The 12975-nt window shown below is 40.0% G+C and overlaps 1 protein-coding gene across 1 annotated transcript in view; it reads right to left on the bottom strand.

The window, feature by feature from the left end:
• Positions 1-295: 295 nt before the first annotated feature.
• Positions 296-12975, bottom strand: part of LOC306928201 (androgen receptor-like) — a 30560-nt gene continuing 17880 nt past the window's right edge. The window contains exons 4-8 of the mRNA XM_079508129.1: positions 9943-10221; positions 7205-7349; positions 5506-5636; positions 4135-4286; positions 296-3695 (exon numbers count right to left, since the gene is read on the bottom strand). Coding sequence (XP_079364255.1) covers positions 3537-3695; positions 4135-4286; positions 5506-5636; positions 7205-7349; positions 9943-10221 — 866 coding nt within the window. The 3' untranslated portion in view covers positions 296-3536. The remainder of the gene's footprint in view (positions 3696-4134; positions 4287-5505; positions 5637-7204; positions 7350-9942; positions 10222-12975) is intronic.

The raw sequence follows: 12975 nt of genomic DNA, 5'->3' as shown, positions 1-12975 counted from the left end.
TCATGTTCATGATTCTGAATTTCAAGCATTAGTTTTGCACGAAAAACACAATTGGGCTTAAACGACCATATCCGTCATCACAAATCAAAGTGATGAGGTCATCACATTTGTACGGTCACCTGTGCGGTGACGTAGCCTTATGATGTAGCCTACCGTATCATCCACATTCTGCACATCCTACAGTTTGTTTCAAATCTCATTCGCTATATCAAGTAGAATACAATATAAAATGTTAAAATATGACAAATCCACAGTTCTAAATAATAGTCATTTTCAGACACATGTTAATCCACTGCTTTAATGGCCTTTAAAAGGTGATGCAGCTTTACACCCAATAAGTGAAAAACACTTAGATCACAAAAGGTACTAAATTCATACAAGAAATGACTTCCAAAGTCAAGTGTTTAGACACCTAAATGAACATTCACCTAATTGATATACATACAGTAGTTACTGCATCACATACAAAGAACCAGCCTAATATATTGCACATTCAGCAGCACATACCAGCTATTCCATGTTGTCTGTACAGTTTACACCAGGGGTGCCCACACTTTTTGACTTGAGAGGTACTTTCTAAATTACCAGCTCAACAAGATCTACTGACCAAAATAATTATTATCCCTTTGCTGGAAATAAATAATTAGATAATAATATGATAAGACACACTTGGAACAGGAAATTGAGAGGAGAAATGGAATTGGTAGGTTTTCTTGTATAACTTTGTAATGCTACTGACGTTTGTGTGCAACACTCTTGTGGGTTTGAGCTGACAGGCCCTTTTTATGTAAATCAATCAAGTCACCTTAATACAAGTGATAGATTGTGGTATTTTAGGGGCATGTCATGTGGTCTACCTTTGTGATCACGATCTACCTTTTGGGCACCCCTAGTCTACACTGTAGCTATGTTGTATCTTTTAGCTTTCAGGGACATCATGGCTCAGTGAGTTAAGGTTCTTAAAATGCTGTCACGTGTTCACATTTGGCTTTCTTGTTACCCTTGTAACCCTGTTTAATAATGCTGAAATGCCAGAAAAAAGCACCTCTAAAAAAACACAATGAATTAAAAAGCAAAACAGTGACTGAATGAACAAATGTTTACTTAAAATAAAGAATCTGATACATTTTCAGGCACCATAGTCATTGTTTAAATGGTATAGCAAAATAATCTAGATTTAATGAAAAACAGAACTAAAACTTTAGTTTTTGTGGGCTAATAATGTAATCTTGAACTTGTTTATCAGATTGTATCGGTTCTAGTTGGCATAGCTAATCCAGCCTTTCCAAAACAATAGATTCATTACATTACAATTACATTCATGTAAAGGGTATACACTAGTATCATTAATCATTGTGATGAGGTTACCTGTCTTAAAATAGCTGCTCCCCTTCCAACCCCTCCTTTATAAAAAGCAAATGTTGTATAAAAAGACACATTTTGGTTAGAAGACTGTTAAAAAAATTAGTGCAGGCAGCTGAAGTTTCTCAATAAAACGTATACAAAAATATGTAAAAGTTTACTTACAATAAGTACCATAGTTAATCATGTATTGTACACTTACACTAATAAGCTATTACGCATCACAAGACATGATTTTCTCAAACAATTGTAGCACAAGGAATGGATATGCCGGATTTACAGCAACCAATCCAGACAAAGTGATTTACAAACATGCATTGACCTTTGTAAAAAATAGAAATTAAATTTTTACAAACATGTGAAGCATGCACCTTCAAAACATTTTTTGTCTTCTTTTTTGAGCTCTAGGATTAATCATAATCACATAGTCATGGAGTGAGACAATATAGGAGGATGCAGAATAAGCCAGATGTTAACTTTAACATCTCTTAAAATCAGAACTTTGAAACATTTGTTGTTGTGTGTTTTCTGACACTCTAGTCTAGCATCATATCTAAAAAAAACTGTACTAGATTGTTTGGAATACTAACGCTAAAAGATTCCATGGTGGAAACAAAAATTGGTCTATGAATCACACTTATAATACAATAATTAGTGGTGGATATAATTGGCAAGAACAGATGTTGACGATTCCCGATGGTGCAGCAACTCCTGACCCTATTTCAAACTGGAACAGAGACATAACTGAAGACATCAGAGCAATGTCCTAGAGAGACCAAGCCATCTGTATCTGAGGTTTAACTGAAGACATCAGAGCAATGTCCTAGAGAGACCAGGCCATCTGAATCTGAGGTTTAACTGAAGACATCAGAGCAATGTCCTAGAGAGACCAGGCCATCTGAATCTGAGGTTTAACTGAAGACACCAGAGCGATGTCCTAGAGAGACCAGGCCATCTGTATCTGAGGTTTAACTGAAGACATCAGAGCGATGTCCTAGAGAGACCAGGCCATCTGTATCTGAGGTTTAACTGAAGACATCAGAGCAATGTCCTAGAGAGACCAGGCCATCTGTATCTGAGGTTTAACTGAAGACATCAGAGCAATGTCCTAGAGAGACCAGGCCATCTGTATCTGAGGTTTAACTGAAGACATCAGAGCAATGTCCTAGAGAGACCAGGCCATCTGTATCTGAGGTTTAACTGAAGACATCAGAGCAATGTCCTAGAGAGACCAGGCCATCTGTATCTGAGGTTTAACTGAAGACATCAGAGCAATGTCCTAGAGAGACCAGGCCATCTGAATCTGAGGTTTAGAAGATCAGAAGTAGTAAAACATCAAAGCTTACAAAACGGTACTGTACATGCGTCTCCAACTCAATCAATAAATAGCATTCAATAATGTAACTTTTTTTCGTTGTTGACTTTTTTTTCTTTTTTTTTGGACTGATAACAACACCTAAGAGATATCTCTACAAGTATACTACCAAGATGGTGACTAAAAGTGCAGAGTAACGATAAGCATGCTGTATATTTTAAAGACATTTGCATTGTACTGCAGCCAAAGTACTACAGACAAAGCATGTGAATGTTTCAGTACATTCCATGTGTTTCAGTACAGTAGCCTACAATGTATTAATTCTGTAGAGTAAAAGTACAACTTGTGTAGTATGCGGTCAGTAGAAGTTTAAGCAAGCATATTATGTAAAGTCAGTGACAAAATGCTAAATGGTGCTACACGTAAAAGTACTTTCAACACTGCTTCTTTTCTACAAGTGCAATTCTTTAGTTCCAGCAATAGAAGCAAGTGAATAGAGATTAGTGTTACCATTACCAACCGTCTGTTAGTAACAGACTTTCAATTTCAGACCTCACATCTGTTTTAGTACACCTGGGAGCTTGGAAGAGACAACTGACAGTGACAAGTTGGCAACTTGGCACATTATACAGTAGCTCTTGAGATAAATGCTTAAACCATGTTCTGAAAACAGCCTCTATTATGTCTTAAAGGGAAAACTCAAGCAATGAAATAATCATGGCTACAAAAAAGCAGTAAGTGCAATTAGGTTAAAATGGAGTTTACAAAAACAGTATAAAGCTTTACAGAAACAGTATAAAGCCTTAAATGTCGTTTATAGAGGGAGCCAGCTTCAGTTACTTATTTACATGCCACGCTTCTAATTGTGAAACAGAATTGGTTTAGCCAAGCCAGCCAGGATCTTTGGTACATGTACTGAGATAATCTCTCCAATCATCTCTGGAAAGCTGACCTTCGTGGGGAGAGACTGGGCTTGTACGAAAAGGTCGAAAGTGAACTGTTGGAGTTTCCTTATGATCTGTAACAGAAGAGAGACATGAATGTGACAATAGTAACTGTCAAAGTTTCTTCTACTTCCAAGGGTGAGAACTGAGAAGTACAGTTGGAGGCCATCGATATTGTCCTTTTGTTTTTGCTGAGGTTTGCGTGATCTGCGCAAAAGGACAGTTAACCCATTTTGGGCGGGAACCCCTTTTGGTGTTTTAAACATTATGTTATAATTTAGCTATTGAAAAATAGCAGATCTACAAGCTCATAGTGCGCCACCGAGTGGCGCGCTACGAGCTTGTAGGTCTGCTATTTTTGAAAGATCGTGAAAATATTTATTTCAGAAAACTGGAGGATTTAGAAGGATTTTTTAAAAATGTTGAGGTCAGGCCTAAATGGGTCAAATGATAAGGGACAATATCGGTGGCACCCAACTGTACATGAAATGAGCCTCAACAGGGACAACCCACCGGTTGAAGGGAGTCCATGAGTCGAGTGAGTTGATAAAACCTCTGGGAGCAATTCGACTTCCTTCCGTAGTGAATGAGGCGATCAAGTTCGTTGATGTAGGTGAGACGTAATTCGTCAAAGTACTTTTGACTCTTCAGACCCTCGACTGGAACTGTCAAAAACAGAAATCTTTGCTGACTACAAGTGCATTCAATCAATCTTTCTTATTGGTTGAATGACTTTGTTAATGCCCTGCAGAGGAAATTTGTGTCACCACCAACCATTTGTGTCACCACCAACAGACCCAGTCTGGAGCAGAAGCCCTCATGCGAACAAGGTCGATGTTGTTATCAACAAGGCCCTCCGAATTAGGATGCCTGAAGCCTACCCTCTTGTCCCTCTTGCCAGTCCTTGTAGGAACAGCCCAGGCCGGCCTCCGACGGGAGGCTGCCACCCTCACCCTGACCAGGTTTGTGTACTGTATTGTATGTACTGTTCATTTGTGTTGAGGACCCCCTCTAAAATGAACTGGGGTTGGTCGCTTTAAAAGTCTACGTGGGGCCTGGCGGACAGCGTGGCATGCGAGTGCGGTGACCCTGAGCAGACTGCCGATCATATAATCACCACATGCCCCTTATACACCCTCGGAAGCCAGCCTCTTTGACCTAGGAGTCGGACCAGAGATGCGGGCATGGCTATACGACACTGAGTTGGACCTCTAACATTACACAAAAGAACAAGTACACTACAAAGTGCATACAAAAACTATAATGCTACCTAAAATAGGATAGAACAAAATAGAAAAGTGTGCTGTGCCAGGTCGGGTTGGCTTCCCAGGGCCCACAAAAAGTCAAATAGGTGGAGCTTGGTTTCCTTCATCCAGGTGTGCTAAATATTTGTTAGCAGTACTCAGCATTACAGAGTCAATGCTCAATAGGGCAGGAGCCTATCTCCTGTTTCTATAGCGTGAGGCGGCTTGATGTACAAGCCATGATGTACAAGTACACCCCTGGACATGACGCTAGTATGTCGCAGGGACTTACCCACAATACAACCATTGATGCTGAGTGCCAAGCATTGAGACCGATGTTTGATAGTTTTTGGTATGACACGGCCAGGGAAGCAGACTCCGACCTCCCAATCTCAGTGCAAACAGTCTAACCACAAGGCCGCTGAATGTACAGTACCGGTACTTACTTTAAAGAAAATAGAAAAATACTATATATTTCATGACAGCTGCATCAAAGGCAAAATTACAATACATCCACATTCAACACAATGTTACTAAACCTGGTCTCGATACTATTCATTTTCACAGTTGGAATAATCGATAATTGATTGAGTTTGTATCAAGCATTGTTAATTCTCTTTGACAAATGACAGTTACTTACTAATACTGAAGAGGAGCAAGGCCTTCATACAGAGGAACTCTTCGTGGGTGATCTGTAGGAGGACCAACTCCTGGGAGAAATGCCTCATCCGTATGCAGTGCTCATACATGCTGGAAATGTGCATGCGATGTCTGCGGAGGAAAGACGTGAGAAGGTCGAGGTGAGACCCAATGTAATGAGAATGGGCAAATTAGAGAGGGCGAGGGAGCAATATACTGCTTATACAGTACATTGGACACTTATTTTGTCATGAATGGATGTTAGAAAGTAGACCGGGGCAAGGGTCATCCAAGTGGTGACGATGGTGACTGACTTTTTTCCTCTAAGAACTTTAAACTAGCCAGGGCCTCAGATTCATGTGAATCAGCCAGGTCTGATTCACATTACAATTTTTCAGTCACTGATCCATTACACATTATATGATTTTGACAATCAGCCATATCTTCTACGCTTCCAGGATATGGACTGCCCTGAAAAGTATTAATCATTTTCCTGAATTCATTTTCATTTGGCTTTCATGTACTTTATAATACAGAAAAGTTGATACTACAGCATACCAGAGAAAGCATGGGTGTGCGCTCTGCTAAAACGTCTTCCAGAAAATGATCCTGTTTTAAACAGCCTGAAAGGCTTCACCAAAGATACCACTTAAGTAATACTATTCAAGATCTGATCGACATATCATTTTTCACTCACCTGCAACATTAGGGCATTCAATTCTCAAAAACTAATCTTCCCCACAATAACACCAGTGACAATAGAACACCTGACCAGGACATTCATTATGGTTCTGAGAAACCTACTGCAAGCATTTAGTTTGTGAAATGTATTTGCATGTGTGTGTGTGTGTGTGTGTGTGTGCGCCTGCGTGTATGTGTGTGTGTCAATGGATATGGCCGTTTTTAGCTATGTGTCTGTGTGTCTGTGTGTCTGTGTGTCTGTGTGCGTGCGTGCGTGCGTGCGTGCGTTTTTGAGAACGCACGTGCGTGCGTGAGTGCGTGCGTGCGTGCGTGCGTGCGTGCGTGCGTGCGTGCGTGCGTGCGTGTATGTGTGCATGCGTGCGTGTATGTGTGCGTGCGTGCGTGCGTGCGTGTATGTGTGTGTGTCTGGCTATGGCCGTTTTTAGCTGTGTGTGTCTGTGTGTCTGTGTGCGTGCGTGCGTGCGTGCGTGCGTGCGTGCGTGCGTGCGTGCGTGCGTGCGTGCGTGAAATAAAGGCAGATACGAAGCAGCACAGTTGTTTTTCTGCATTACGGCCAAACGCTTGCTTGCTGGAGGTAGTCAGAACATAATGGAGATGATGGTTTGTTGGCTAGAACAGATTTAGAGCAGTGGTTCTCAAACATTTTAATTAGAAGGACCCCCAGTGTGTCATGCATTAGGCCACAGCCAACCCACAACAGAATTTACAAATGGAATAATTCCCAGGAGGAGCTAATGTATTTCTCGGAAAATGCCCTCGATGCCCCTCACAATTTGTACATTCTCAGAGTTACAAATTGTTGTGTACAAAAGGGATAATCTGTACACTGTACACACATGTACCTGTAAGGGACCATTTTTTGTACTACAGTAACTATCACAATTTTATCTGGAGCCCCTGTAATGACCTCCCCAAGGACCCCTGGGGGTCCTCAGACCTCAGTTTAAGGACCACTGATTTAGAACAGATAAGTGAATTGGGGTCACAGCTCCACATACTCATTGAAAACGAGATCAGGTGCGAAGTAAAGCATTCTGCCGTTGACATTCTTATAGGACCTCCATCCCAAGGCAAACACCATCACCCCCATCCATGCATGTTGAATGACTGTCATCTGGTCATCCACGTGGAGGTCTCTAAAACCTGACCACAGCATTGAGAGACACACAATGAATGTTATATAGCATGAGCAGTTACTGCACTTATACTGTATAAGTGAAATGGACCGCGGGTTCCATTTTAGGTATCAACAAGAGTTTTTGGTGGTGGTTTGTCAAAAAAGACTCTTTTAAGGCCCACTACTAAACTAGTATTGGGAATCAGAAATTGATAAACCACAGAGTAGTGGCGCCGGAAAACTTTGAGATCTGAAGAAGAAGAGTTTGGCCAAGGAACCTTTCTGACTTTCTGAGGATTTGTCAACAGGCTTCTTTTGTTTGAAGTGCAAAATGTGGTATATAGTCTTTTTTATTGGCCTAAAATATTGTCTATATACATACATTCATGAATCCACTTGCTGACCGGCTGTCAGCGTTGAGAATTTTGTATAGAGTGTGACCATACCATTAACATCATATAGAGTGTGGCAAAACATGTGGCAAAACATGTCAAACTAGGGGGTTTTCATGATTCTGAATCCATTCCAGGCATTCGTTTTGCACAAAAAACACTTCTTGGGCTATGGCCGTCTTTAGCTCAAGGAGTGTTTTTTGTGCAAAACTAAAGCTTCAAATGGATTCAGAATCATGACAACCCCCTAGTTTCACATGCTACATAAAGCATAATGACATTTTGAAAATCTTGCCTTTAGGATGTTAATGGTATGGTCACATATAAACCCCTATAAATAAATTGCTCAATGCTGACAGACGGTCAGCAAGTGGATTCATTAATGTATAGACAATATTTTATGGCAATAAAAAAATACTATACCAAATGTCCCACTCCACAACCCCGGCTGCTGGACTAAATCTGGATCCATTCAGAGCTTTTGGACAAAGGGGAACCTGCTGTGGCCTCCTGAGGGGAACCTGCTGTGGCCTCCTGAGTCCTGACTTGAAGATTGGGTGAGTCATATAATTGTTTCCCCTTTTTGAGCAATGCATTGCCTTTTTATTCTGATACGTTTTGGTTCGATTACTTTTGGATTACTTTTTGGGGACTATCCTCATTGGAAACATTTAAAGGAACTTTGCATTGCGGCACTTAAAAATCTGAGTTTAAACAATACCATTTGTCTTTTTTGTAATGATCTTTGCCATGCCTTAAACCCAATAAAAAAGGCTTTTTTTCACCTCACTGGAACAGAGTGCCTTGGATCCTCTTCTTTTATGATATTATCTAACCTCGCCAACGAGCAGCTGTATTCAGTTCAACAAACAACGGACCACGGCAGCGCTCCCCTCTTCTTCTATTCAACAATACCATTTGTATATTGAAATTTAGTGATTGTTCAATTGAATCGATTATGTTGTTTGATCATTTGATCAATTACTGACGCAGGTACAGGACCCTTATTTCTTTTAGTTATTTAATATAACTCGGACATACAATTGTATGGTTCATCCAAAGGACAGATTCCTCTCAGAACTCAATAAAGCTCATCTTTTTTACTTCGCTAAAGGTGAGTGAGCAATTGTACAGTAGAAAGGGCAACATATAATATACTTTCCCAGTTTTATTAAGCCCTCGTGAAGTTTGACTTGGTAAACTAACTTATTATTGTCATTACATGTGAGAGTTGGCTATTTACTTTGTTAATGTTCAGCGAGCCGATTCATCGCGTGAGGGAGTCGCTTGCGGCCTTGCGCTGAAGTAGCGCTCAAGTTGGTGTGTCCTGCCAGCCACATACTGTACTGTACTGTACTGTACTGTACTGTACTGTACTGTACTGTACTGTACTGTACTGTACTGTAAGTGTGTAGATCTGTCCATTTTGCGGAGTGATGATGTTTTTTGTCTGATGTTACATGTTTCCAGTTGCTTTTTATGGTTTGATTGATTGATTGAAATATTTATTAACAGTTTGCAGAATTACAGTACATTTAGAGCACAAACTCAATACAAAGGCTGTTAACTGTGAGTGGACGACCCAATTAAGCATTACACTTGTTTCCAACAGGGTCCACCATGTTCAATTCATCAAAACATTTAGAGACGTACAAATAGATACTTCTATATAGACAAAGAACAGGAATTCATCATAATGGAGGTAAAAAGGGAAAATAAACATATACAGTGAGGGAAAAGGGGGGGGTGGGGGGGGATTCAGATTTTACGGGGGCCAGTTTCGAATTGCAGCCATCCGTAGGTGCCCTTTGAGAGCGGTTTTGAAGGAGTCAAAACCGCGTTCCACATTTTGGTGGCATAGGAGCGAAAAGAATTTAGTCCCTTGTTTGTGCCGAATCTGGGTTGTACATGGTTCGTTGCACTCCCTCTGGTGTTGTGGGTGTGGACTTCGTTAACATTAAAGGAAGTATCTAGACAGGTACATGGGTATCTTGGTGGTGTATCGAATCTTGTGGACCAGACCCATTGCAAGATGCTGTACTCTGTCGTCGACCCTAAGCCATTCCAGCCTGTCGAAGTGGGCAGGGGTGAGGTGGTATTAAATGGGGCGTGGATGATCTACCCAGGAGCGCGCTGCGTGGCGTTCAGACAAAAATAAGATACACCTCTAGTCTTATACGTACATGGCTGTACTGGCTTTCTTGAACAGTTTTAGTGAATGTCTTACCTGGTAAGCCTTTGGCCCACTTCACCACTTTGACCAGCTGTCTCTCTCCAAGTTCATTGAGGCTGGTGAGCAAAACTGCAGCTGAGTCTGGTTGGCCATAGTCATGTCCTGCATTCACCACCTCAGGCTCAATGGACTCCAAGATGTTGAGGAACACCAGCTGGGATTGGAAGTGTAACCTAGATCGAGGAGAGATACCCTGGACAGCCTCTGGAGAGTCATGGCTTGGTGCATCTTCCTCAGCTTTATTCAGTTGTCCTATCTTCTTTAATTTACGTGCTTTAAAGACGGGTAAAAGAAAGAACAAAGAAAAAGTTATTCAATTGGAAACTATATATAAAAGGTAGGTAGTGCCCAAAAGGTAGATCGCGATATACCAGTAGATCACAAAGGCTGTGCAGGTAGATCACATGACATGCCCCTAAAGAGTATTTCATTTAAATATATTGAGGGAAAAAAAGGATAAAAAAAAACAAAAAAACATTTCTCCCCCTCTATTTCCCATTCCAAGTGCATTTGTCTTATACTGTACAGAATGTAACACAAACTCTACTATTCCGAAGCCCCCTCAGGTACATATTTTAACTATTTTCAGCAATGGTATAATAATTGATTTGGTGGGTAGATCTTGCCGAGCTGGTCATTTTGAAAGTAGCTCTCAAGTCAAAAAGTGTGGGCACCCCTGATGTAAAATAATGGGTAGTAAGGGTCTCTTTGCAAAACTGTGATGTAGCCTATGAAATGACCACTTTACCATGTCATTGTCCATTGTCAACATTGGCCACATAATTCACATAACAACCCCAAATTGCTTTATTTTATAGATATTGTTTGTTTACATTTTACAGACAATCTACAAGCTCACAAAGCCTTGCATCATGATGTGTCATAGACTGATAATGTAATAACCACTTATACTATTGATACTATTGAGAAAAGTCTTACATCGTAATAATCAGTTTCATGGTCGGTATCATGTCAGTATGATCAGTATCAGTATTATTTATGGTCAGTATCATTTGAAAATAAACAACAATTATCATTGATATCAATTATCAATATATAAGTATCATGTCAATTTCAGTGTCAATTTAACTATAGTGTCCATGTCCATGGCCTACACATAAATCAAGAATTACTTGAATTAAAATAGCTGATATTCTGTGACGTAGAATTCATGTAGGTGAATTTCTAAATCTGTTCAAGTAATCTCATGTTCCAATAATACAAATCCTAGGCAACGAATACCCATAAAAATATCTAATCATATTCTATTAAGAGAAAGAACTCTGGAACAGATGAGGCTTCATGGAAGTTTCTGGTTCAAAACTGTTTTTTGAGTGGTAAAGGGATTAGGCTTAAGAATGATTTCTTTACCTAAGCTTCCTTTCTTTCTTTCTTTCTTTCTTTCTTTGCAATTACAGCAGATGTTTCATTGAATGTCTTAATTAAAATTCACTGTAAACACTACTAAATGAATTTGTTTTAATTACCACCTTTGGCAAATTTACCACAGATGATTCACTTAACATGCCTTTACAAACTTAATTTGTTCTGCTCATTTCATTCTGACCATGCGTCTGACATGTGGCAGTCTACCAATTATACCCTGTTAAAGCCGAATGGACCCTTATGGGTCTGTAACTCTGAGAGTGTACAAATGGAACCAAATGGACCCGTTACGCAGAGTTAAATTAACATTGATTTTACAATATAAATTGGAGTCCCAGAGATAGAAATGCCATTAAATGGGGGTCCGTAGACTAATGCACGTCAAAATGGGGGTCCTTGAAATTAAACTGGTTGAGAATCACTGCTAGAGCCGTAAAAATCTTCTCTTATGGGGGTCCGTGGGATAATTAGTGTGAATTTGGGGGTACTTGACATGAAAAAGTTTGGGAACCACTATGGACCACTTAACCACTTTTCAACCTATCTTCATATAATAGGTCCTCACTAATAATCATGATAAAATGGCACAATCTTTTTCTACTCAGTCTGGGTCTCATAAGAGGGCTGTGGGCAGTTCAAAAACCTGTCCACCAGTGACATCGTTAGGCAGATTTTTTTTAAACAAATATTTTACATTTTACATACATATTTATTTTATTATTGTGAGAACGATGGCTTCCATTTTCGCATTGCAACTTGTCAAGACTAGAAAGCCTGCAGTTTCTATTAGCTTGGATTCCCAAACCAATGATGTCACTGGTGGACGGGTTTCTGAACTATCCACAGCCCTCCTATGAGACACAGACTGAGTAGAAACAAATTGTGCCATTTTATCATGATTATTAGTGAGGACCTATTATATGAAGATAGGTTGAAAAGTGGTGAAGTGGTCCTTTAATGATATTCCAAATATCACTGTCTGTACTAAGCCAGTCCTGTAACAAATTACAATAATCATAATCATGTTTTCAACCACATCACATCACAGAGTTATGGGAATGTGAGTGACAGAGAAATGCAATACTGACAATGTACTGAATGAATGAAAAAATACAAAATGCCACTGTCACTTACTTTGATTCTCAGCTAAATCTTTATGTATTTAACCCATTTTGACCTGAGATCAGATTTTAAAAATGTCTTCTAAATCCTGACAGTTTTCTGAAAAAGCTATGTTTCTATGTCAGTCGTTCTTCGATTTTTCAAAAATAGCAGACCTACAAGCTCGTAGCGCGCCACTCTTATAAGACTTATGTATACATTACAGTTTATCCAAAATACTAGTACAGTAGCTGTGCGTGCGTGCGTGCGTGCGTGCGTGCGTGCGTGCGTGCGTGCGTGCGTGCGTGCGTGCGTGCGTGCGTGCGCGATCGCATTTCTCATTCCCTCTCGATTCCAAAAGAACAAGGAGGGAAACAAGTTGAAGATTTAATAGCAGTATCATTTCCAAGAATAGCATTTACATTTATGATCCTACAGCAAACATGGATTTTGTCAATTAAAATTTCTTCTCTAGGATGATAAGAAATATTATCTGCGGTATCTGTATCTTTGTATAGGACTTTGCCAATAGGTCAGGTT

The sequence above is a fragment of the Electrona antarctica genome (assembly GCF_951216825.1).
Source record: "Electrona antarctica genome assembly, chromosome: 8".
Taxonomy (NCBI): Eukaryota; Metazoa; Chordata; class Actinopteri; order Myctophiformes; family Myctophidae; genus Electrona; species Electrona antarctica.
This window is presented reverse-complemented; position numbering and strand designations above follow the sequence as displayed.